Below are 26,278 nucleotides of genomic sequence, written 5' to 3'. Positions count from 1 at the left end.
AGGCCTGCCCAGCCCTCAGGCTGCCCCTGGGCCCCTTTATCTGTGTGGCTGTCAGGGGCTGGCTCACACCCTGCCAACCCGCCACACCTCCCTCTTCACACAAACCACGCGTCCTCGGGCCGTGAGGAGCTCTGCCAGGGTACCTCTCTGGCGGGGTGGAGACTGAGGTCTCCTGCGGTTCCCGAGGTCCCTGGGGTCTTGTTCCCGCACGGGTGGGGGTAAAGCGTGGGGGCCATTTAACAGGACACCCCGGGGACGGCAAGGGGCCCCCGTGAGGGCCTGGGCCCAGGAGGCCGGAGCACTTGGTCCAAGCCCCGTCTCTGCCACCAAGGGCACTGTGACCCTGGCAAAGTCCGGTTCTCTCTTGGTTTCAGATTTTCTTGCCTCTAAAATGGCGCTAATAACCTTCGCCTTGCTTCTATCATGTGGGTATCATTCAGATCAAAGTATCTCATAGGGTGAGACCAAATGCTACACAAAAGCAGCCTCTAATCTTTTTCTGGAATGAGGCAGAGTATAAGTAAATAAATACTGTACATATGTAAGACATTATGATTACAAATGGCATTCCCTCCCCACCCCCCTGACAAGCAATGGAAAAAAAACAAAACAAAAACAACAAGCCTCGTTTTGTACTGTGTGAAGAATTCTCATTAGGCCTGAGTTCTGATTCCAACTCGATATCTGACAAGGTGAGTGAGTCTGGGCAAGCCTCCCCACCCCCACCCTCTTCCCAAAGCCCTGGGAGAGATCAGATGCTGGCTTTGAGGGGGGCGGTTTGAAAGTCCTGCCAGTAGGGAATTAACAATGGAACATCCTCCCGCCACCCTCCCCTACCCAAGGAAGGCAGTCTAGGCTGTGGGAAGGGACTCAAGCTTTGCCACCAGGCCTCAATCCAAGCCTCTCACCTGCTGTGTGGCCTTGGGCAGCTCCCTTCCCCTCTCTGAGCCTCAGTTCCCCTCTGAGGTCAAAGTTCATCCCTAGGCACTAGGAATGAGGGGAGCCGGGAGAAGCAGCAGGATGGGGGCCGAGGACAAAGGGCCCCAGGGAGGAGGTGCCCCAGCAGGGCGACGGGTAGAGGCCAGAACAGGGCCTGTGGGGCCCGAGCCAGCTGCCGCAGAGCAATGAAAATCTCTTAACCACACAGAATTGTTAACGGCTCCGAAATCCTGTTGTACCACAGGCTTAGAAAGGCTTAAACTGTTAAATGCATAAACTTCCTCAATAAACGGGCTCCTCTCGCCAGATCCCGGAGCCCAGCCAGATGAAAAGGCAGCCGCTGGAGGGAGGGGAACTTCCCCCAGCTGTTTATGGTCCTGCCGGAGTGTTCTGGAGGCAGCCTGCGACCAAAGCCATCGACCTGATGCCTTCGGGGTCTCAGGTCAGTCTGGGGCTGAGAGAGGGCAGTGCTGGAGCTCCAGGGTCAGATGACCTGGGTTCAAATCCTACCGCTTCCTGTGTCTCCGTGGACAAGTTTCTTCACCTCTCTGAGCCTCAGTTTCTTCTTCAGTAAAACAGGGGTGAGGATGCTAAACCTGTGACGGGGAGTCTGTGGGACCCTCCGTGGGGAGCTGCCTGGTCCATAGGAGATCCTCGGATGTGTTGGGTCTTAGCTGCAACACTCGGGAGCTTCGCTCTTTGTTGCAGCATATAGAGGATGTTTTAGTTGCGGCACGTGGGATCTAGTTCCCTGACCAGAGATGGAACCTTGGGGACCCCTGCATTGGGAGTGCGGTGTCTTAGCCACTGGACCACCAGGGGAGTCCCTCGCAAGCCTTTCTGACACCTCCAAGAAGCAGAGGGTATCAGAAGTAGGAAGCACAAGAGCACCTGCCTTGGCCACCTGCGAGGGGGTGGGGTGGCTGGCCCTCGGTCTCTTTCCTAATCTGATGGGGGGATTCCAGAAGGTGATGGGCAGGAAGGCAGACACAAGCACTTGGAATGCTGTGTGGGGGCTGGCGGTGGGGGGCCCCTTCTCTCTGGCCAGAGCTTAACTGGGGTGGGTGCGCCCCTTTCATGGCTCGGCATGAAGATAGGAGGCCCATGGGGGCTTCCCCACCCCTGAGCCTCTGCCCTGGGAGCGTGCTCCATCCTGCTAACACCTCTTGATACTAAAGCAACTCGCCCTCCACGGCCCAGCCACGAGTTTCCCTCTTCCCCTCGGAAGCCCTTCAGCTGCCCCCTCTTTCCTATGAGGTCTTACAATCTCACGCGTGACTCCCCCACCCCATCACCCCCAAGCTGGTTATCTGTCAAACTCTTTTTACTTCTGCCATCTCAGAGGCCCCTGGGTAACCAGGAGGTGGGCAGGGCAGGGTGCCTCCAGAGGTCCGCCCACTCCCGGGTAATCAGTTGTCCCAGCAAATTGGAGGAAGCTGGGTTCACAGTCTGCCTCTTCTGCGTGCTGCTGGCTGTGTGGCCTTGGAAGACTTGCCAAGCCTCTCTGGACCTCAGTCTCATTTGCAAATGGAGCTCATCATACCAACCGAAGATTCAATGAGACAACAGAGCCCAGCATACAGCACACAGCTGGGCACACCGGAGGTACATTTCACCCTCAGTTCTGGCCTTCTCCAGTCCTCCGGACTCCTTGCAGGCTCTGCCTCATTCAGCCCTTGGACAGAGTGAAACTAAAGTGCTGGCAGCCCCTCTGCCCTTCTCCCTTGGCTAAGAATACTTCTCCCATGCCCTCTGTCCCCTAGAAGGCTGAGGGTCAGCAAGAGGCCAGGGTTCAAAAAAAAAAATCAGTATCATTTCTGACTATCTTTTTTCTGGACTAATTTCTGCCCCCAACTCCTCCTATTCTCCAAAGCCCTGGGAAAATGGCTCCTCCTCCAGGAAGCCCCCCAAGCTGTCTCCTGACTTCCTCCAGAGTACCCCAAGGCTATAGTTACAGATGGAGCCATCTCCCCTATACCAGACCAGAAATGCTAGGAGGGTAAGAAGGGCCTTCCTCATGTCTGCAGTCCCTACACTGATCCAGGGACTGGCACACAGTAGGTACCCGGGGAGTGTGATTTACTGTGTGTTAGCTTCTTGGTCGTCTATACGAAGACTCTCCAAGAAGCAAAAAAATCAGAAACTGGAGTTCAGTGAATGGATGATGGCTGGCGGTAGATAGATAAACAGGTAGATCAGTGGATGGAGAGAGGGATGAATAGTCATGAATAAAAATAGATGCTTTGAGAGCACAGAGGAAAGGGGATGTGGGGAGTGGGAGGTACTTCTAATTTTTAAAAGCAAAGACTTGAATAGCCTGAGTGTATTGGCCAGGATTCCCGTCCAATCCCCTTCCCCAAAGGCTGGTGTGTGTGGTCTCAGCCCTGGCCTGAGTCTGGGGTCTGGAGGGGTTATCTATGACCCTTCCCCCTCCCCAAGCTGGGTGTCTCCACCCTGCCCTTGAAGAGATGCTGCAGAACTTTCCGTGGGGGGGGGGGGGGGTCTGGGCTTTTCCTCCCACCCAGCATTCCAGCACTCACACGCCTTTCCCAGCGCAGGCCTTGCCAGCTGGACGCCTCCCTCCTCTTCACCCCGAGACTGACCGCACCCCGCCCCCACTGACTCACAGACACAGCTGGGCCACTGGTCCAGCCTCTGTGGGAAGGGCTGGGGCTGAGAGCAGGGTGGGAAGGAGGCCACACTGGGGGTGGCCCAGGCTCCAGCTCTGAGGGCCTCGAGAGGATCTCTGGCCCCGGCCCCTCCCTACCTTGGCTGGGGAAGCACAGGATTCTAGAAGTAAAACAGAAAATAAAGCCACAGGCAGAATATCCCATGCTGGTGAGTATGTGGGGAAACAGACACTCCTGGAGGCTGCTGCCAGGAGGGTAACCTCAGCCCAGTGTTTCTGGAGGGCAATCTGGCAATGCACGCCAAGAGCTCTAAAAAAAAAAAAAGTACATACCCTTTGACCCCACAATTCCACGCCTGGAGACATATCCTACACAAATATCAGGAGCAGTGCAGAAAGGCAGAGGGACCATGAAATTCATCTCAGCATTTAAGATAGTGAAAAACTAAGCAATCTACATGTGGATCACCAGAGGATTGGTAAAAGAATTATGGTACAGATAGCCCATGGAACTCTAAGAGCCTTCCCACATGATCCAACATGACATGGAAAAATGCCCACAAGATATTAGTAAGTCAAAAATCCTCATGTATTACCAGAAGGAATCTATTTTTTCTTTTAAAAAAATCAATATGTGTAAATACACATAAATACACCTCGAAGGATCCACATCAGTCTGTTAACAGTGGTTACTCTCTGTGATATTTTAATTTGCTCCTTTTGGCTTATCAGTAATTTCTAAAGATTCTGCAAATAACCTGTACTGCTTTTCTGATAAGGAAAAGTTATTTTTTCCTCAAAATAAAAACTCATTGGGAGAAAAAAAAAACAAGCTCACAGGCAAGTTTGTAAAAGTCCTTATTTTTCTGACACTTTTCTAGGTATTTTCTCATTTACTCTGCACAGCAGTCCATCTGTTTATTCTGTTTTGCAGATGAGAAAACAAACATCAGGAGAGGGTCTGGGGCTTGCCCAAGGTCACACAGCTAGCAAGAGGCAGAACTGGGGTTTGAAACCAGGTCTCCAAGACCAAGGTCAAGGGGAGGCCGTGGGTGGGGGAGAGAGCAGGGCCAGAGGCAGCCAAGCAGGGCAGGGGGAGGCTGGAAGGGGAAGCCCGGGGCAGCCGGGAGCTGGGAAGTCTGAGCTGGAGCCAGCTGATCAACATGTGCGTGCGACCATCCCCCCCACCACCACCCGGCCGCCCCCTCACCCCTCTAACCCGCTGGCTCGCAGCCCCTCTCCCTGTCCAAGCTAAATATTAAAAATCCCATTACACCCCGAGAGCATCGCAGAGATCACACTCACTGTGGAACTCCCTCCAGACCCCTTCAAGATTCACGTCTGCCATTGAGAGAGAGAAGGGCAGGGTCCCCAGTGGTTTCTGGGCTGGAGGTGGGGGGGGGGGCGCCCACGTATGGGCAGGGAGGGGCAAGTAGGAGTTTCATTAGGGAAGGAGAGGCCAAGATAACACTTGGAGAAACTGAGGCCGGGGCACGTTCCCAATCAACCCCATCAACATCTGGAAAGAGTCAGGCGAACAGACTCAGGGCTTGGGTGGAGCAGCTGCTGCAGACGTTGGGGGGCAGATTCCCGGGCCACCCTCCTGCCCCCCGAACCCCGGCCCTAGCAGATCCGCTGGTGGCAAGCCCCAGTGGGGACTGTGGTACCAAAGGGGCTGGGGATTGGGGTAGGGCGAGAAGGCAGAGGTCTTCTGCAGACAGTCCCCAGAGTCTCCCACCCCAAATCTCTATGGCCAGTGCAGGCTCAGATTGGGTACTCAGCCATCCAACCATCCCAGGTCAGCCCTAGTCAGCTCGAATGACACCTCTTCCAAGAAGCCTTCTCTGAATCATCTGGCTAAAGCAGATTCTCCTTTTGATTTCTATTGTTACACCCTATATTTTTCTTTTCACTCCTCACAGTTTGTAACTATTTACTTGTTTATTTACTTTATTTCCTCCATCTTCCTCTATCCACCCACCTGGACCAAAAACTCTGGGAGGGCAGCGAATGTGCCCTCTTGTTCACTTTGATGTTTCCTAGGATTGGCACACGCCTGGCTCATAGAAGGTACTCGACAAATACCTCTTAGAAGGCTAACTGGCGCACAGAGGATACCCAGGACATGCTGGTTGAGGGGTTAACTGGGCCCCTCCCCTGCCCTCCCCACTGTGCCCTGCACACAATAGGCTCCAGAGCAAGCTGGTCTGATTTAGCCCATAGTTTCAGCAACCACTGAGTGCATTAGAATAGCCAGTCCATCATTATTCACCATGGCCCACCCCTGGGATCGCTGCCACGCCCCAAGAGGACTCACCTACTCACCTCCTCTGCCAAGTTTTCTCTAAACTTGTATTTCTTTGAGAAAGCAATAGATTATTTTCCCATCAAATTATGCTTCAATATTAAATGGATCTTTCCAAACCACACCCTCCCAGAGATTTTGCTAATGTCCCCTCCCACCCTTTAGGGTGGATGTTCCCTGGGGTGGTGGTGGGCCTGGGCCTGTGGTCATTGCCTGGCCTTGAATCCTGCTTGGTCTGGCCAAGGATGTGTTAACACATCGTGTGTCTGAGCTAAGAGTCCTGTTAGAGAAGCATCAGGGCTGCTTGTTTAAAAAATGCTGATTCTTGGCGTCATCTCCGAGGCACAGAACCAGACTCGGGATGAGGTTTGCACCAGACCCAGGAATCTGCATTTTAATAAACTTGCCAGTGGCTCTGGAGGGAGGCACAGAAAAGGTGGAGGATCCCTGAGCTGGAGACGGGAGAGCATTCTGCCGACCACTCGGATGTGAGCTGTAATTACCACTCTGACACGCCCCGGGCTGGCAGGGCCAGCGCCTCTGGGGCTTGGACTGGAGCAGCCCCACATCTGGGTGGCTGCACACAGGCCACGGCGGCAGCTGGTGTCCTTCTGGCTCCCCGGGCTCATTAATCACACCCTGACTGGCCTCCACGCACGCCCAGCAGCCGGCGGGGCTAGGCCGGGCCTGGTCTGGGGGTGGGGGGTAGGGGGGAAGCCAGCCCTGGACACACCCTGCCCTCGTATTGCCTCGAGCCCCCAGCACTTGCAAGAAGCAGCCCAGACTCTGATCCTGCGACAGGCAACCTCTGCCATGGTCCCCGTGACCCTGCCTCCTGGCGTTCACACCCCCATGTAATTCCCTCCCCGGGAGCAAGGACAAAATCGGGTGACTCACTTTTAATGAAGAGAACATGGGAGAGGTAATGAGACGTCCCTTCTGAAAACGAGAGAATCAAAAGATTGTGGCTTCTGTCTTGGGTACTCTCTCTTTCATACTCTGGGGAAGCCGCTGCACATGAGAGAGGCCCATGTGGGAGGCACTGAGGCCTGCCAACAACCATGTGTAGGAACGTGGAAGCAGATCCTTCCCTGGTCAAACCTCCAGATGCAACCTCAGGAGAGACCCTGAGCGAGAGGCACCCATCCATCAAGCCATCCATGCCTGATTCCTGCCCCTAAGAAACTGTGAGATAATACGTGCTTTCTGTTTTAAGCTGCTAAATATGAGGGTAACTTGCTATGCAGCAAGAGATAACTAATACACCTCCTCATCTAGGCACCCCTCCAATCATGGTTCTTTTCACCTCCCTCCTTGTGCCCTGAGCCACACCAAACAATGGACCAGTTCCTCTAATAAGCCACACTGATTCATGTCTCGAGGCCTTTGCTTATGCCAATCCAACCTCCAGAAGGCCTGGGCCACCTGGTCAATGCCTCCCTCTCCCAAGACTCAGCTCCGATGCCACCTCCTCTCAGAAACCCTCCCTTTTTGGGGGCCCATCATGGCCTGGACCATTCCTATTAAAACAAATCTGACACATTCTCACTCTTGTTCATTTACAGTTGGTCTCCTCTCCTAGACCATGAGCTCCTAGAAGGCAAGGCCACAGTTGAATTCTTCCGTCTTACCTGGTGCTCAGCACAAGGTCTGACGCCCAGAGGAGGGGCGGGGAAGGCTGGGTGAGTGAATAACCGGTGAACAGTGAGGGACTGATTCTGCTCCCCATGGCCTGTCTCACCCCCGCCATCTCCCAAGGTGGAGCATTTTCACATTCGAGTATAGAAAACCAGATGTGTTTTCTTCCCCAAGAAATCAGCCTTTTCTCCCCGTCTCCCGATTTCTTTCCCAAGATCACCAAGGCTCTGTAAACTGGAATTTCTGGTTCCCTCTGAGTCCTCTCACTGCTCCCTTTCTAACTTGTCTTCACGTCTCATCGGTTCACTGCCAAAACACCCCTTGACTGTACCCCACCTCTTCCCCAGCACTGGGGATGCCCAGTCCAGGCATCACCATCTCCTAAGATCACTGCAGCAGCTTCCCCAAAGGCCACTGCTCCTGTCTCTCACACACCCTCTTCTCCTGCCAGGGATCTTTAACCTGCTTCCTCCGAGGGCTGGAGGGAGGCGTTGCGGAGATGGTGGATGTGATAGAATTTCATAAAGGTGAGGCTCACTGTAGCTTCCCCAGCTCAATTCCAACTGACTTTCAAGGCTCCTGGACTAGCATTTGGAACACTCCAGGATTCAGTTCCGATCGGGAAGGCAAGAGGAACTGGCACAACCAGGCTTCCAGTCTCCTTTGCCATCACCATCGACCACCACAGCTCCCAGCGCAGAGGATCTGTGCCAAGCTGGGCTTCATAGGTAGCATCTCGTTAATTAACATTTATTAGGTTTTTACTGTATACCAGAAGCCATTATAAGTGTTTCGCATGTTTTGATGTCTTGAATCCTCACAACTATCCTATGAGAGAGGGTTTCACACTTGGTTCAAGATATCCAGCTGGTAACAGGCAGGGCTGGGATTTGAACTCAGCTCTGTCGACCTTTATAGGCTTTCACCACCATGTACCTCTTGCAGCTTCTCATATTTGTAAAGCACCTTTGTGACTCTTGGCTGTCATCAAATACCACCTGTACTATTTACTTAACATTTTTCCTTAAATTAACTTAAGGGGCACAGTGGTTAAAAGGGTGGTTTGGAACCATACAACCTGGTAAGCCCCCAGGTCACCTTCACCCACTCACTGTATGAACTCTCTGAGCTGCGACTTCTTCCTAAAAGATGGCATGGTCCTTCACAGGGTTCTTGTGAGGATAAAAAGAGTTAGACACACAAAGTGCTCGGCACACAGTAAAAATAGCTTGAGGTGGGGCTGCACTTTCCCATCTCTTTGAATTGGAAGTAATCACATTACCTGCCTTGACCACTGAAATGTGCACAGGCATGACGTATGAGCCATTCTGGGGGGTGGGATGCTTTAGAGCCCATATACAATCTGTCATACTTGCTCCTTCCTTCTGGCTAGTGATCACAACATTCCAGAGAGGCTCCTCCATCTGCTTGGCTCCCAAAGGGAGGAATCCCAAGCTGACTCATGATGGACATGCAGCATTAAGTGCGAAATAAACATTTATTGTTTTGTTACTTCAGCATGGCTTGGCCTATACTGACTGATACAGCAAAAGCTCAATGAATGTGATCTTATCAATATCATTTATGAGGACTCACACATTTTCCCAAGCTGACTCGTGATGGACACGTAGCATTAAGTGAAATATAAACTTTTACTGTTTTGTCACTTCAGCATGCTTGGCCTATGCTGACTGACACAACAAAATTTCGATGAATATTATCTTATCGATGTTATTTACTATGGCGTACACATTTTCTTAAAAAGGAAACCACGTCACTTTTGTGAATGAAGAAACAAAGTACCACTTGCTATCATTAATATTCACATAATAGTTAAAAGGAGAAACATTTATCCTCATACCAACGAAAATCAGCGGGCACACCCCCGGCAGTATCTGCACACACCACCATTCAGGAAGCGCTGTTCAACGCCTCCCTCCAAGAAGCTGAACCACGGCTATAGATCTGGAAATTCTGGCTGCAGAGGGCCTCCCAGTCAGCTCCAGGCCCCTGCCCAGACCAGCCTGCCCTCCCAGCGGCCAGGCTCAAGGCTGCAGCTGGTATCAACGCCACGCACTTGCAGGGGGCACCCATCCCGCCGCGGCCCTTACCTCGGCAGACCGTGCCATTCTCCACGGCCTCGAAGCCCGCCTTGCACATGCAGCGTCCAATGGGAACCAGCCACTCGCCGTCCCCATTGCAGTAGAGCTTGATGGGCACGTCCACCTCCTCCGCGTTGGCGATGCAGCTGCCCCGGGCGGCCACCAGCGACGTGCTCTCTGCCCCCGACAGCGTCTCCTGGAAGACGGCACCGTTCTGGATGATGCGGGGGCACTTGCGGTAGAAGACGCGCACGGCAATGAGGGACATGCAGCCGCCGTAGTCCTGGAAGGCCAGGTAGAAGCCGCTGCGGGACACGGGCCCGAAACTCCGCACCTCGGTGTTGATCTTCATGACCCGGCCCCCCAGGTCCACCTGGGAGAAGCTCTCGTCGGCGGCAATGGTGTCCACCTTCACCCACGGGTTCTCCATCCAGGTGGGGAAGGTCTTGGTGGCCGAGTCGAAGTCAGCCTCGTAATAATAGAGGTTGAAGGTCTCCTTGCAGGAGCCGGGCACGCTGGGGATGCTACTGCAGTCTCGCACGGAGAACTTCATCTCCACGTGGATGCGATGGGCGCCCCGGCGCCGGATGAACTTGGTCCGTAGCCAGTTGTTCTGGCTTGACTCAAACACATTGCACACTTGGTACGTGCGGATCGTGTTCATGTTCTCATCGTAGCCGCTCACCTCTTCCCACTGCGGGTGAAATGCCAGTCAGGTGGGGCAGGTAGGGGCTGAGCCCCAGGGAGCACCCTAAGCAGTGGGGGCACAGACTCTCCCTTAGGGAATCCTCCAGCTGAGAAGGCGGCAGGCAGGACACCTACCATCATGGGCCTCCTCCTCTCACAGGGGCAGGCACAGACTCTACCTAAGGGATCTTCCAGTTTGATGATGCAGACATGATACCTACCATCAGAGAAACCCCAGATTGAGCGGGAGACTTGGCTCTGGCCCTGAGGAATTCCCCGCCCTCTGCACACGCCCTGCTCTTGGTGGTATTCCCCTAATCCACACGGGAGATGTGACCCTTACCCCCCAGGGATAACTAATCTGATAAAGAAGTCACGCCCCCGCCGCCCTCCACCCACCGTGCCTGGGAAGCTCCCCATAGAACGGAAACCAGGGAGAGGCTCACCGGGTCTGAAAGCACACGAAGGGTGTGCTCAAGGAGTGCCCAGTCTGATGGAGGAGACAGGGCTGCCGTCTGCCTGGGGCTCCCTGTCTGACCGGCCAGACATAGCCCTTGCCCTTGGGGACCCTCAGCCCAATGGACGATGAGCCCTCACCCCCATGACAGAAACACAAGGCCCGTCCCCGCGAGAGTAGCTGATACGGAGACTGGAGGGAGACCTCCCCGCCTTCCTGCCTGGGGTCAGTGCACCTCACCAGGCCCCGGCCTGGGCGCTCACCCACCCAGCTGTGAGCTCCCCACTCCCACTGCTGCAGGGGGCTTGGCAGGGCCGCGGAAAGCTGGGAACGGGATGGCACAGACCGTGTTCCACGCACAGACGCTCACGAGCCAGGCTCACTCGCAGCCTGAGCCTTCGCTCACCCTTTCACGCCCCCTCGGGCACCTCTCACTTCTCTATCCAGCCTTCCGGAACCTCCCGTAGCGGAGTCTCCCTCCAGCCGCCGTGTCCAGGTTCACCAATTCTCCCTTGGGCTTTGGGGACAACCTGCCTGAAGGAGTGCCAGGCACGCCCAACCCCTCTTGGTCTGGTCTCCCCCAGGGCGTCCGAGAGAGTGCTGAGATCAGCTCCCCGATCTCTCCTTCTCCTGTGCCCCTCTTTGGTGCTGGGCTGGCTTCACCTGGGGCAGGCCCAAAAAAGGGCCCAACAAACAGGGTGAACCCGCGCTGTAATAGGATCTCATTTCTTTGTCATGATTTTCACAGGTGGGAAGCGTGGTTATCCCCATTTTACAGATCAGTAAGTAGAGACCAGAGAAGTGCAGTCACACACTGGCACTTGACCCCAGGCCACACAGACCCAGACTCAGACCCATACCCAAGCTTGTCCACCCTGCCTCGAAACATGAGGACCCAGCAGTGGATTTTGTCCCAGCTCTGTTAACTTGATGTGTGACCTTAGGCAAATCACTGGCCCCCTCGGGGCCTCTATTTCTCCAACTGCCAGAAGCGACTGTCGGGGGGAGGGTGAGCGGTCGGAGAGGTGTCACCCTCGCGTAGGTGCTCTTTGTCTTTCTGCCTCCCTCAGATTCTCCAGGCCAGCCTGCATGGGGCGGGGTGGCGGCTGTGGATGCTGTGAAGGGCGGGTGTGTGTGAGCAAGGCTGAGCGGCCCAGCCACTGCTTCAATGGCGGCTCTGAAGCTCCCTATGTTGCATTTAATTTTTTTTTTTTTTGGTGGCACCATGTGACAAAGTCAGCCCCTTGTTACAATCACTGCTCTTCTTCAGAACTTAATTAGAGCACTTAATTAGAGCACTCTGCCTTTCTCCCCTCTCTCTAATTAACATGCGGAGGCCCTGCAGCCTAAACACCCCAAATAATTGCGTCCGGGGGCCCTGCAGCCCAGCCTGGCCTCATTACTGGCAGGGTGGGGATGTGGGCCCAGCCGCCTTCGCAGATGGAAAATTGGTGACAAGAAAGAGCCACAGAAAGAGGCCTGACCCTGGGGCCCTGCCTATTGAGAGCACAGGCCTGAGGGGGGTAGCGGAGGACGCAGTTCCTTGGGGTAGCAGCTGAGTCCCCATGGAGGAGCTGGGATGGGGGGGAGGGGCAGGGGTGGGCTGGGGGAGCCCCGAGCCCCCGCCAGAGACCAGGGGGGTGAGGAGGGAGCGATATCAGAAAGGATGCCGATGAGGATGACAACGGCGACAGTTCCCATAGCCACTTGTCACTGGGAGCCTACTCTGCGTCAGGCATGCTATGCTGGATACTTTGCAGAAAAACCTCACAATAGTTCTATGAGGAAGACATGATCACCACCATTTGATAGATGAGGAAACTAAAGCTCAGACAGGTTAAGGAACTGGCTCACAAATCACACAGCTGGTAAGTGGCAGAATTGGAATGGCTTCCCTGGTGGCTCAGGCGGTTAAAGCAAGGTGGGAGACCTGGGTTCCATCCCTGGGTCGGGAAGATCCCCTGGAGAAGGAAACAGCAATCCACTCCAGTATTCTTGCCTGGAGAATCCCATGGACAGAGGAGCCTGGTAGACTGCAGTCCATGGGGTTGCAGAGAGTCAGACATGACTGAGCTACTTCTCTTCCTTTCTTCAGGGGTCTCACTCCACAGACTATAGGTAACTGCTGGGCTGGTAGTTGTGAGAAGAAAGAGGAATCTCAAACTGCGCTGGATTTTTTTGGTGGGGGTGGCGTGGGGCGGGTATGTGGGATCTTAGGTCCTGGACCAGGGACCGAACCTGTGTCCTGTGCGGTGGGAGCACAGTCTTAACCACTGGACCACCAGGGAAGCCCCTGGGCCTGAGTGTGTTCCTGGGAAGCTCATAGCCTACGTGGGCTCAGGCCACCGGACCCAAGTGTGATGGTAGGAGCTCAGGAAGGTGGAATCTAGCGTGGTGGGGACCCAGAGGACTAGGTCACAGCCTTGGTTACAAACCTGAGCCCTCATTACTTACTAGCTGTGGGGTCCCCGGCAGGTGGCTATAGCTCTCTGAGCTTCAGTTTCCTCATCTGTAAAATGGAGGTGATTCCTTCCCATAGGACTGGAGATGATGTGTGTAAAAGTGATTTGATACAGTATGGCACCCAGTGCATGCTCAGGAACTGACAATTCACTTTCCCTGTCTGTAAAACAGGGGTTGTGAGTACCCACTTCTCAGCCTCACTCTTAGAATTCTATAGGACAAGAGCTAAAAGCATCCAGCCTGTTGTCACGGTAACTGGTACTCCATCAATGGTAGGGGACCAGTAGGGTGGGGCAATGAGAGCGCAGGTCCTGGGATCTGAAGGAGTGGACGGGGCTCGAATGGCGTAGGGTAAAGCATGCAGGCCCTGCAGCAGAACCAGAGCCATCCTGCAGGCCAGGCCAGGTTTGAGGACCACTGACTTACCCCCGATGGAGGATGCACAATCCAGCCCAGCTCCGCCGTCGCTGTGGTTGAGTCCATCAGCGTTTCTGTGGAGAGAGCAGAGTCACGGCTGAGCTGCCTGTGAAGCAAGGTCAACCACCAAGAACCTCCCTCTTGAGGGCCGTCTGTACAGAGCAGCCACCTACTTCCCTTACTCCAAACAATCACTGGGTCTGACCCTATAGACTACCCTCCCTTTAGGTCCCGCCTCTCACTCCATGATCCCGCCCACTCCCACACTCCAGCCAATCATCCGAGTCTCTTCTTCTAGACTCCACCCCTTAAACCCAACTCCAGCCCTTAAACACCTGGTGGTGCCCCACCCTCTCAGTCAACCACATCCCTCCAACCTAGATATTACCACCCTTGCTTTGCTCCTTTACTGGGGAAGGGTCTTAACCTGGGGTCTCCTGGATGGGCTTCAGAGAGTCCTCAAGAAATTTCAAATTTTTCCTTCAAAATGAAGGTCCTATTTGCTTTTCCGCATGCATCAAATTCTCACCAACTGGAACGCTGGCCTTACAGAGGCCTCCCTTGGGCCCCAGTCAAGCTGCCTCAGGCATCCCCATTTTGCCATCTGCCCCACGCCTCCCATCAGGGATACCTTTCCCCTTTCTCCAGGAAGTGGGAGTTCTCCATCGTGTCCTCATCCCTGGGCCCCCTCCCCCAAGGCTCAGCCAACTCTGTCCCAAGGACAGGGCCCTGGGGATGGAGGGGTGGCAGGGGTGAGCACCGTGTCCAGTGGGGCCAGCCCATCACCTGCCCTCTGGGGGTTCAGAAAACTCAGATCAGCTTCTGAACCAGCTGAGCCCTACTTGCTTCCCGTTATTCTAGCTGGAGGGGAGGAACCGTACAGTCAGTGACAAAGGAGACCCACAGGGCCAAAAAGATCTCCATTCACCCCCAGATCGGGCTCAGCACCCCTCCCCTCTCCCCCGTTTCCTGCCACAGGGGATTCAAAATGCTTTTTGAACTGAACTGTGATGCAGTGAGTAGATTTAAATTGCTCGGGCATTCAATCCACAAATACATCCTGATACATTATGTACCCAAGCACTGTACCGGGTACCCTGAGGGTGACTAGCAAAGCCCTTCTAAGGGAGCAGTTCACAGTCTGGTGGCGGAGATGGGGTGTGAATACAAAGAGTTGTCAGAGGGCAGGCGGATAGACCTAGGGGATCACAGCTGGAACTTCCACCACCCCGAGGTGAGCGAGAGTGAGTGAGAGGCAATGCTTGCTGCCAAGCTCCCATCCTGTGCCCAGCACAGACATCACTAATCAATGCCCGCACTCTGCGACCAGGCAGGGCTTCTCACCACAGTGCTCCAGGAAACCACCACCCACCATCCGAGATCCTATCTCTGGTCTAGTCCAACAGCCCCATTTTGGAAATAGGGCAACTGAGGCACAGAGAGGGGAAGAGGCTTCCTAAAGATCACCCAGGAGTTGGTGGCGGAGTGGGAGGTGAGGGTCTCCTGCCTCCCACCCTGTAAACTTCTAGACACTTCATTTGATGGCCTGGGTGGAATGAACTAGGGCAAGGAGAGTGGGGGCAGGGGGAAGCGTCCAGGTCGCTGTCAAGGTCGAAATGGGAGGATCAAGGTCTTGAACCAGGCGGGGGCGGTATGGATGGGAGGGTGGGAAAGGAAGCGTTGAGCCAGAGGTGACCTCAGGCAGACCCGCGGGCTGACGAGAGAGGATGCGGCAGGGTCCCCATGACCGCCCGTGGCTCGTGTTTGCGGTCACTGTGTCCCTCTGCGCTGGGGGCTGGCGAGGCGGGGGGAGGAGGGTGCCAGGGACGGTGGAGTCCAGTGCCAAGGGCATCCTTTTGATGGCAAATTGGAGGGAAGTTCTATTGTGCTGCTTTGGAGCTGAAAAAAGGGTTCCTTTTCACACTCCGAATGCTACAGATTTTTCTTCCTGGAGAGAACAAGGGGTGAACTTTTAACCTGTTTTCTCTCATCGGCCTCAGCCAGAGACGCGCCAAGCCGGGCTCTCTGCCTGGGCCCGAGGAACAGCTGCTGGGAGCCGCGCGCAACAGGGAGAGGGGAGACTGTACTTGGGACCAGAGAGGGGTCGGGGGCGGGTAGGGGGGGAGGCAAACCCGCCACGCAGGTGGCCCCACCCCTTGGCTGGATTCTTGGGCTGACCCAGGGGCCAAGCGCTAGAGGATTCCACAGCCCAGAGGAGGGACTGCGAACGGACGTCCTCCATGCCCGGGTGGAAACTCGGGCCCAGGGAGGTGCGAAGGACTGGCCAAAAGTCACACGCTAAAATCCGGTCCTCAAACTCTGGGCTCCCAGGGAGCTCGGGTTTGGGGGTCCCACTGTTCTTCTCCTCTGCCTCCCACCACAATTGGAACCAGCAAGGGGAGGATCTCAGAAGGACAGGAAGTCAATGGCTGCTTGGTCATAGACTGGAAGGGGCTAAGAGGAGGGGCCAGCCTGCAGGTCCGCTGGGGAGGATGCAGAAGGCGGCCCCTCCACTCCTTTCTCACCAAGCCGGTTCTGGGCTCTGCCTGGAAGGCTATCTCTGGGAAGGCTGTTACCCGTTGGAGTTGCAGCAGGAGGGAACCCCAGGGTGCTTTCCCCACAATTTCCCCTTAGCCTTTTGCCTTTCTGCATCCACATCTCCCTCCACTCTCTGCAAAAAAGGCAGGTAAGCAGAGCAGATGGACTGGGATTGGGAGGTCAGACTTCAATTCCAATACCTTTTCTGCCACCTTGAACTTGCAACCTTTCTAAGCTTCAGTCTCCTCATCCAGACAAAGGCCATAATACCTTGTGGAGGTGAACAGGAGAGTTAAGTGAGCCGGGAGGGTTCTGAGCTTGCAGCCCAGCCCAAGCAGATCATCAGTAAGTGGCGGCTATTCTCTTTTCAGATTCAGCATGGTGCGTTTTGGCTGACCCTGTGCTGGCGTACACACATCGTTTCCTTTGGGCTCATCAGGTGGCCCCTGCAAGTGAAGGCGAGTCCAAGTAGCTCCCCCCACACCCCAGACCACGCCTGCCAACATCTGATGGACATCAGCCTCTTGTTCGAGGGCTGAGGCCTCCAGGGAGCTCCTCCTGGTCTGTCTGATGCTGCTTTCCTGGAATGCCCTGGTTTCCTCTTTGCTCCTCTTAACCAAGCACTGAAGTTCAAGCTCAGTTTCCCTGGGAACCTGGGTGGGTTCAGAAAGCCATGCCCTATTTCCATCACTAGCACTTCCCTCCTCCCCATAACACCCCAGACCTTGCCCCTCTGTTCTCAAAAATCTACAGAGGGAGAGAACTCATGTTCACTGAGACCAGAGATCCTGTCTATTAGGAGTCAGAAACCCTCACCAACATTCTCACAGTGATGCCAAGAGATAACCAATACTGTCCCATTTCACAGATGGGAAAACTGAGGTTTACAAAGGCTTAGGGACTTGCCCAAGGTCTCATAACTATTTACAAGCTGTGCTCCAGCTACACAGACTGTTTGGTACTCTCTCTTGCACACTGTTTCTCCTGATCTCTTCCCCTTCCACCCCATCTGTAATTTACTTACCCCAAGACCCAGCAGAAGGCTTTGCACTTAGTAGGTCTTCAGTCAAAGGCTGAATTCCCCTTCCCTCCCATAAAACTGTAGGGCTTGAACATGCTAGTGTTCTGCTCCTTCAGGACAATATCCACGACTTTGGCTGTTTCCACCTACAGTCTGTACTATTATATAATTACAAAATTTCTTCCGACTCTTTTCTTTCCTTAAGTGCATTTTAAAGAGGAAAAAGTTATCTTTATTACAAATGGGAAACCAGTATCACTTGCCATAAAAGGAAGGAAAACAAACATGAGACAATTACCATTAAAAAAGTTTGTCTGCAACCTACCTAATATCATCTCACTCCCCACACTTTGGGGACCACTAGACTCCACCAAGCTGCCTCTCAGTTGCTTGAAATGTGCTCCCCACTCCCCCCCCACTGTGACAATGACAATCCCACGTGCAGGGGAAGCCACTTTCACCGTACACAGATAATTAATCACCACATGACATGACAAAACCCTAACAGGAATGTGTATGAGGTTTGGTATGTGATGGCAGCTGGTTACAGCAGGAGAGGAAGAAAACAAACCATCCAGCGGTGGCTTCCTGGAGGAAGTGACACAGATAAAGGGCTTGAAGGATGAGTTAGGAGACAGTCATGAGAGGCTAAGTGGGAAAGCGTGCCAGGCTGAGCTGGGGAGTGGGAGCAGAGGCCGCCCAGTAAAGGTCAGTGACTGCCCGAGGCCCCCTTGCTGGACCACACCCATCTGCCCACATCTTTCCCAGCCCCCCTGGTACCACCCACCCCCGCCCTGCCTAATACTGCCCTTTCACTCGCCTCTGGGCCCTCCCAACCTTCCAGTTAGCCCTGGAAATGCCCAGATCCCAACCCCTGGATGTTCGAAATGACTGTTTTAAAAAAAAAATCCCAGTGGAAAGATGGGGAAACTGAGAGTACGTGGACAAGATTTTCAGCACCTAGCCACCAGCCTGGAGTGCCTTACTTGATGGGGAAAACAGGGTCTGGACCCTGGGAGTGGCTCTGGCCCTCACCCCACTGCTCCCACACCCCCTCCTCTGCTTCCTGGAGACCGCACACAAGAAAGCAATCAGGAGGCCCTGATCGCAGAGGCCGGGGAGGCCCGAAGACCCCTCCGGCTATGTGTGAATGAGAAGTGCACATTTCAGGAATATTTGCGCTAAAAAGGAGACACGCTGAAGTCGTTAGCGTTGGGCCGACGGGAGAGTGGCTGCGCGGGGCCCTGTTTTCAGGCTGGAGCAGGGTGGGGGGTGTCACCCTCTGCTCCCTGACCCAGCCCCCGGTCAGCTCCATCTGACCCCTTCTTGGATCAGACTTCTCTAGGGCCACAGACGCCGTCTGCACAAGTGACAGTAGGTGAGAGTTCCAAAGACTCGAGGAGAAGCATTTATTAAGTGCCTACTGTGTGCTAGGCATGGAGTTGGGTGCTCTATGCATGGCCTCAGGCCTCTGGCAACCTGTGGGGTACATTAGCCCCACTTTACAGATGTGGGAACTGACATCAGAGAGGCGAAGCGGCCTGACAAGCCCTCAGAGGCAGGGCTGGGATTTGAACCATCTTTTGTCTCATTCTTCATCTGTGTTCTTTTCAGGAGGCTGTAGCTATAGTCTTAAAACACACACACACACTCACACACTATGCTCTTTTTGTTTACGGGCCGGTGTAAGGACAGGAGGGGAAAGAAAGGGGAGGGCAGCAGGGGCTGGTGCACAGACTGTCCAGGCTAGAACCTGGCCTCTAGCACTCTTCAGGGAGTGACTGTAGGCAAGCCTGTGCTCCTCTCTGGACCTCAGTTTCCCCATCTGTATAAAGGGTCATGTGAGAATTAAGTGACATCACATAGGTGAGTCCTGTTGATCTGCAGTCTGCAAGGCAGTCCATGGGGTCGCAAAGGGCTGGACACGACTGAGTGACTGGACTGAACTGAAGGACCTCACTCTGGGAGAGCTCTGAGTCCGCCTCCGTCACCGCTGTGACTTTAGCACTGAGAAATGATTGTGGTACACAGTAGATGCATTTGATTTACACACAGGTGAGGTTTCTAAAGCCCATGTCTGATCATGTCTTAGCTGAACTGAATGCCCTTCAGAACTCCCACTGCCAGCGAGGTCAAGTCCTAGCTCCTCAACAACCCATTCAAGGCCCCTGTCAGCCAGGCCAGCTTAATTACCTTCCAGCCGTGACCAGCCATCCTGAGTTCCCTTCTGCGTGCAGAAGGCCCTATGTTTCCTTGGGCCTTGGTGACTTGAATGTTCCCATTTTTTCTACTTGGAATGTCCTTCCAGCTTTGGAGCCTGGCTAACTTCTCTTCCAAAACTCAACTCAAGGGAGCTTAAGTTTCTGGCAGCTATGCCTGAATTCTCCCGGTCTGAGAAAGGAGATCATGGTCATTCAACAAACATCTACTTGCCTCTACCTCTTGCGTGTCAGGCCCTGTGCTGAACACTGGGGACGTAAAAACAGATCAATAAGTCCTTCCCTCAAGGAGCTTCCAGACTAGTGCCCAAGATGCAAACTCTCTACAGAGAGAGGCAGAGTGAAACAGCTGAGATGGGCTGCGAACCAGGAAACCCAGAGGAAGAAAGGATTAGCCTTGACCGGGGAATTAGCAAAGGCGTCTCAGAAGAGGTGGCATTTGGGCTGGGAGGAGAGGGAGAGGGCATGCCATGTAAAGGGCATGCCAGGATCAAAGGCTCAGAGGTGTGAAACTTGAGTCTGGGCAACAGTAAAACCTGAGGGTCTCGGTGGTGGGCTCTGGGCTAAAAGTTTAGCATTCATTATCTCATTTCATCGTAACTGTTTATAAAGTAAGTACTTTACTGAACCTCCCTTTACAGACGCGAAAGCTGAAGTTAGGAGAGATTGTTCGAGGTTTTCATGGCCAGGCAGTGTTGGAGCTCTGTCTGCCTCATGCCAAAGCCCGTGTTCTTCACCAGTGCATTGGGCTGGCACGTGTCTGTCTGTCCCATGGGGTGGGAGCAAGATGCTTTGTGGATGAGTCTGTCACCTCGGGATGGGGCCAGACCTTAGGGCCTCAAGGGTGGGGCTAAGGAGTTTGGATCTTGTCTTGAAGATCCAAGATGGGGCAATGGGGAGCTATAGAGGGTTCCTGAGGAGGGTAGTGAGATGGTCTATCTTAAGAACATGGACCTGAGAACACGATCTGTCCTGAAGATGGACAGATATCTTGCAGGTTATTTCCTGGGGTCTTTACTCCAGATTGGCCAGCAGCCCTCAGACCAGGCAACCAAACAGCCTGGCACATGACCTGAGCTACAGATGCCACTCCGAACCCATCCCAGCAGCTCCAGTTGCTCCCTGCTGGGGCTAACTGGGCTAAGGTAACTTGAACACAGGTCTGTGTATCCCGCCATGGCCTGGTCAGATGCTAGTCACAGCGTGGAGGCCACACCTGGGCTAGCGATTGCTGGGGGTTGGCACGGTCTTCCTATGGTTCGTGTTAGGATTCCAAGAGGAGGCAATAGTCAGGATCAGGAGATAAAGTTCAAGGCCACGGATAAGCCGGGTGATTTGGAAAAGTTCACTGTACCTCTCTGAGCCTTAGTCTCTACATCTATAAAATGGGGATCATAATATTCTCACTTTATGTACCTCCCAGGGCTGCTGAGAGGATCCAAGGAGGCTCTGGGTGCAAAGGGTCTGTATCACATGCACAGGCTGGGCCCTACGAAAGCAACAGCGAAAATCACCGACCCTCGTGGGGGACGCAATATAGGCTTCACTGACATCGTCTCTCTGACGCTTCAGAGCAAGTGATGGCGAAGCCAAAGCTCGGGGAGCTGAAGGACTCCCCAGAGGCCACGTGGCCGCTAAGAGGCAAGGCCAGATGGGACGTGTTTGGTCTGACCCCAGAAGGCACCAGGTCACGGTGATTCGCAAACGGGAGGGAAAAAAAAATCAGAGCATTCAGGTACCATGCTCTTGGTGCCAGGCCTTGAGCCGTCACTCCACACATCCTGTAAGGCTGGCACTGTTACCCTCATCGCACAGATGAGGAACCTGAGTTCAGAAAGGCTCAGAGACATGCCCAAAGTCACACAACCCCATAGTAGCAACAATGGATTTGAACCTATCAACCCCGGGTTTCCTGTGGCCTCCCTCTCCTCTGAAAACCAGGCGAGAAGCATCAACTGAGGGCATCTTGGGGTCGCTGGTCCAAAGCAACCAAGTTGAAGGTGGTGATGCCAGCAAGGCAGCCCTGGGCCAGCCGTGGGCAGGCCGTGGATCTTACAGGTTGCAATGTGCCAAGAGGCAGCGTGATGTTTTTCCAGCTCGGCCCCCCACCCCCACTCCGCCCTCAGGCTCACGGAAAGAGGACCCAGCTAATGTAAAATCCTTCTGCCCGCCGGCTCTCCCAGCACATACCCCTCCTTGTCCTCCTGCCATCAGAGGCCCTCCTCTGCCTCGGTTGCCTGCCTGGAGCCTGTTCTTGTTTTCTCAGGCCCTGGGCGGAGGAGTCCCCGCGACGCCGGGCTCCTCCGTTCCGTCCCCCTGCCTGCCCACCGCTGGCCTGGGCATCCGCCAGCGCCGGCCGCCCGGCTGAAACCCAATCCTCCGGGCCAGCCGGGGTGCTCACTAACAGCGGGTCGCATTGTGCGGCTGGGGCTTCGGGAGAGTTTGGATTCGCTGCTTGGGGACCCACTTAACCTCCGCAAAGGACAGGATGATGGATGGGGGTCTGGGAAGGGGTTGCTGGGGGTGGGGTGGACGGTAAATGAACACCAGGGCTGCTGGGGAAGGGGAAGAAGGGAGGCAGGGATGGGAGGCAGCCCCGCACGCATAGGAGCCCTGTCAGTCTTCCTGACAACCCGGAGGGATGCCTGGTCCTCTTACTGGCTCCATTTTACAACAGAAGAAAAATGAAGATCTGAGAGGTGAGGCGACTCGGCCCAAGTCACACAGCAATCAGCAATTGAACTCAAGCCTGTTGGCCTTGACTTCCCCGACAACACCAGGATGCCTCTCACAGCCAGCATTTGTCCAGTGTTTTTGAATTTTTAAAGACGTTTTACTTAAATAAACCCATAGGCCCTTCCCACCTATTCAGCAGTTAATGAAAATATTGTGATGGCACTGACATATTTGAAATGCATAACCAACAAGGTCCTTCTACATAGCACAGGGAACCCTGCTCGATGTTGTGTGGCAGCCTGGATGGGACGGGAGTTTGGGGGGAGAGTGGATACATGAATAGGTATGACTGGTTCTCTCTGCGGTCCACCTGAAACTTTCACAACATCATTGGCTATACTCCAGTATAAAGTAAAAAGTTTAAAAAAATATATATAGTGATGGCAACTGGCATTACTGAGTACCTACTATGTGCCAGGTCTATGCTGAGCACGTTTTGGCTTTATCTGGTGAGACCCTGACAGTGACTGATTAGTTGGGAACATTAGTCACAATATTTTTTTCCCCCCTTTTTGGCTACATCATGAGGCAAGCAGGATCTTAATTCCTTGACCGGGGATCAAACCTGTGTCCCCTGAAGTGGAAGCACGGACTCTTAAACACTGGTCCACCCGGGAAGTTCCCATCATAACCATTTTAAAGAAGAGGAAGCACACTTAGGAAGGCATTGACTTCTGGGACCCGTCTCGGGCTGGCTTAAGGGAAGCAGGAGCTCAGGCACCCCAGGTGTTTACAGTCAGCACCCCATCTGAGTGGTTGTTGAACATTTTTTCATCTCCCTTCAGCCCCCTGCACAGGGCTCCCACTCCGCAGTTCGGCGCTCAAGGCGTTCCTTCTCCCTGCAACGCTCCTCGTCCTCTTGACCTGCCCAGGATGCTCACACGCATCCTTCAAGCTCCACATCAAGGGATCTGCCTGGTGGGTCAGTGGTTGAGAATCCACTTAGCAATACAAGAGGCGCAGTTTCGATCCCTGTTCAGAGAACTAAGATCTCATGTTGCTGAGCAAAACTCACGTGCTGCAACTACTGAAGCCTGAGCATCACAAAAGACCCCACACGATGCGATGAAGATCCACACGCTGCAGCTAAGACCCAGCGCGGCTATGTCACCCCCTCTGGGAAGCCCTTCTCGAGAATCCCGGCACTGGGGCTTCCACAGCTCTGTGGGTACCTCTCATTGTCACCCTTGTAACCCTGCCCTGAGACTTTTCCTCATCAGCCCAACAGAGTTGTGAGCACCTTGTGGGCAGGACTAGGCCTGGATCACTGTGACAGCCCTCAGCGTCTATTAAAGCCATCGAGTCCACACTCTGGCCCGAGCTTCAGCCGATCCAGACATCAAATGCCCTTCCCCACCTACACCATCTGGGTGTCCATAATTTCACTCCAAGAAAGGGCGGTTACTGTTATCAAAATGGCTCCATATACTATGTAATTCAGGCTTCCCTGAATTACACAGTATATGGAGTTCCTGGGGGGTATCCTGGAGAAGGAAATGGCAACCCACTCCAGTACTCTTGCCTGGAAAATTCCATGAACAGAGGAGCCTGGTAGGCTACAGTCCACGGGATCGCAAAGAGTCGGACAGGACCGAGTGACTTCACTTTCACCAGTGGTAAAGAATCGGCCTGCCAATGCAGGAGACATAAGAAACAAGGGTTCAACCCCTGGATTGGGAAGATTCTCTGGAGAATGAAATGGCAACCCACTCCAGTACTCTTGCCTGGAAAATTCCATGAACAGAGGAGCCTGGTAGGCTACAGTCCATGGGATCGCAAAGAGTCGGACAGGACTGAGTGACTTCAAAACTTTCACCAGTGGTAAAGAATCGGCCTGCCAATGCAGGAGACATAAGAAACAAGGGTTCAACCCCTGGATTGGGAAGATTCTCTGGAGAAGGAAATGGCAACCCACTCCAGTATTCTTGCCTGGAGAATCTCACGGACGGAGGAGCCTGGCAGGCTACAGTCCATGGCATCACAGAGAGTTGGACATGACTTGGCACACACTATATAATTCAAAGCACTTACGTAGTCCCACTTCTGTCCTATCACTCCTTTGATGCTCACAACACCCTATCAGGTAGAATTACTATTGTCCCCATTTACCCATCCACCCGTCATCCATCTAACTACCCATTCATCCATCCACCCTCTCACTTATCCCATCCATCTGTCTACCATTCCACTCACCCTTATAACCCACCACCTATTCATTCACTCACCCACATATCAAGCTTCCCACTTAAGTATCCAATCATCAGGCATACATTGTCCCCATTAAATCAACTTTTTCTTTCAATTGTTCCTCCTTTTCTTCCCATAGATGGGGGGAAATGAGCTTCAGAGAGGTTAGACCACCTGCCCAACATCACACAGCTAACAAGCAGCAGACCCAGGGGCTGACCCAGGGACACTTTTATAACCACTCCGCTCTGTGGCCTCCCAGTTTCTCACTTCATTTCAAACTATCCTGTTGCATGCAGGTTTAGTATTGCAAGTCACCTCAAATCCTTTTGGATGTGTGCAGAGTGTAAATTACAAATCAATAAGACACAGGCCAGTGTAAGTCCAAGCTAGGGTCTGTCAGGTTGGAGTCAATTAGGAAGCCTGCTGCAAGACCTGCTGGGACTAGATCTATTTGCCTAATTGGCACCGGTTTCTTCCACTGAAGGACAATTAACTCAAATCCCAGAATCCAGAACACCCCTCTGCTTCTGGGCAAGATGTCAGGCATTTAGTCACATGGAATTCTCCTGCTCATTCATTCACCCATTGACCCCACACACCCACTCATCCATCTCTTTCCAACCACCCAGTCCTCATAATTATCCATAAAATATCCTGCCATCTACCCACCCACTCACCTCCCTACTCACCTATTTGCATGCCGATCTATTCACTTATTCATCCCCCCTAACCCTAACCCTTTGGCTGCATCCTGAGTTCTGCCCTGCTGCCTCTGAATCTGGTTCCCCTCTGGCTCTAGACAGCCTGTTTCACTGGGGTCCCCTTTGGTCTTTCCTCATCCTATCACACATGGATATGGCTGAGGCCTCTCCCACCCCCAAAGAGGAGCCAATGAATGAGGACTTGAGCCCAGATGCAGCCTCATTGCCAACCGTGACCCCCTGTTGCACAGTCTGGAAGGAGGTGGTGGTGGTTTCGTCGCTAAGTCATGTCCGACTCTTGCGACCCCATGGCCTGTAGCCTGCTAGGCTCCTCTGTCCGTGGGATTCTCTAGGCAAGAATACTGGAGTGGGCTGCCATTTCCTTCTCCAGGGGATCTTCCTGACTCAAGGATTGAACCCTGGTCTCCTGCATTGCAGGCAGATTCTTTACCGACTGAGCCACCAGGGAAGCTCAGTCTGGAAGGAGAGCCACAGCGTAAAGACAAAATCGCTGAGCAGAGGGGAGCTCCCCATCCCGCCTGGGGAGTCGATGGAGATGTCTCAGATGTGGGACATCCGGCCTGAACCCCAAGGTACTGAGTGGGAGGCAAGCCAGCCTGGAAGGAAAGAAAGGGAGAACTGAGAGCAGGAAAAGCGGGGTGTTCCCGGCAGGAGGAACAATCTGGGTAAGGGCCAGGACGAGTGGATGAGTACAGCTCCTGCAGGGAGCGGCTCGAGGAAAGAGGAAGTCTTGGGAGAAAGAGAACGACAGATACCACAAAGAGCCTTGAATGTTAGGCCGGTCGGCCCAGGCCAGCCCGAGGGCAGCAGGGAACCGTCCTCGTAGGCGCGCGGCCTGGTTCAGTTATCACTGCATTCTCTGGTGTGACTGATCCGCTTTATAGGCGTGGACATCGCAGCCGAGGGATCAGAGAGGTGCAGAGGGCTGCCCAGTTCTCGCAGTTAAGCTGGTCGGAGCAGAGCAAAGATTCCACTCCCGGAGTGATGGCCCCAAAGCCCCCACTCATTCTGAAAGCAGCTTCTGTCTCAAGAGGAGCTGTTTTTACAGAAAGTCTGCATCCCCCTCAGTGCTAATACCCGCCTCCAGCTCTGCCTCTGTGGCCCTCGTGGTTCTGCCATGCAGCGACAGAACCCCTGAGGCACCATCTCTGCTCAGCGAGACTCCGCCTGTTCCCTCTGATGCCCTGGGCCCACTTGCCAAGCGCATCTGGCATC

The 26,278-nt window shown here is 53.9% G+C and overlaps 1 protein-coding gene across 1 annotated transcript in view; it reads right to left on the bottom strand.

Moving 5' to 3' along the window:
- EPHB2 (EPH receptor B2) overlaps positions 1-26,278 on the bottom strand; it is a 210,819-nt gene that overhangs the window by 123,224 nt on the left and 61,317 nt on the right. The window contains exons 2-3 of the mRNA XM_065927512.1: positions 13,647-13,711; positions 9,623-10,307 (exon numbers count right to left, since the gene is read on the bottom strand). Of these exons, the coding sequence (XP_065783584.1) occupies positions 9,623-10,307; positions 13,647-13,711 (750 nt within the window). The remainder of the gene's footprint in view (positions 1-9,622; positions 10,308-13,646; positions 13,712-26,278) is intronic.

This window comes from Muntiacus reevesi, chromosome 3, assembly GCF_963930625.1.
Source record: "Muntiacus reevesi chromosome 3, mMunRee1.1, whole genome shotgun sequence".
NCBI classification, from domain to species: domain Eukaryota; kingdom Metazoa; phylum Chordata; class Mammalia; order Artiodactyla; family Cervidae; genus Muntiacus; species Muntiacus reevesi.
The sequence above is the reverse complement of the archived record's forward strand: the minus strand, read 5'-3'. Positions and strand labels throughout refer to the sequence as shown.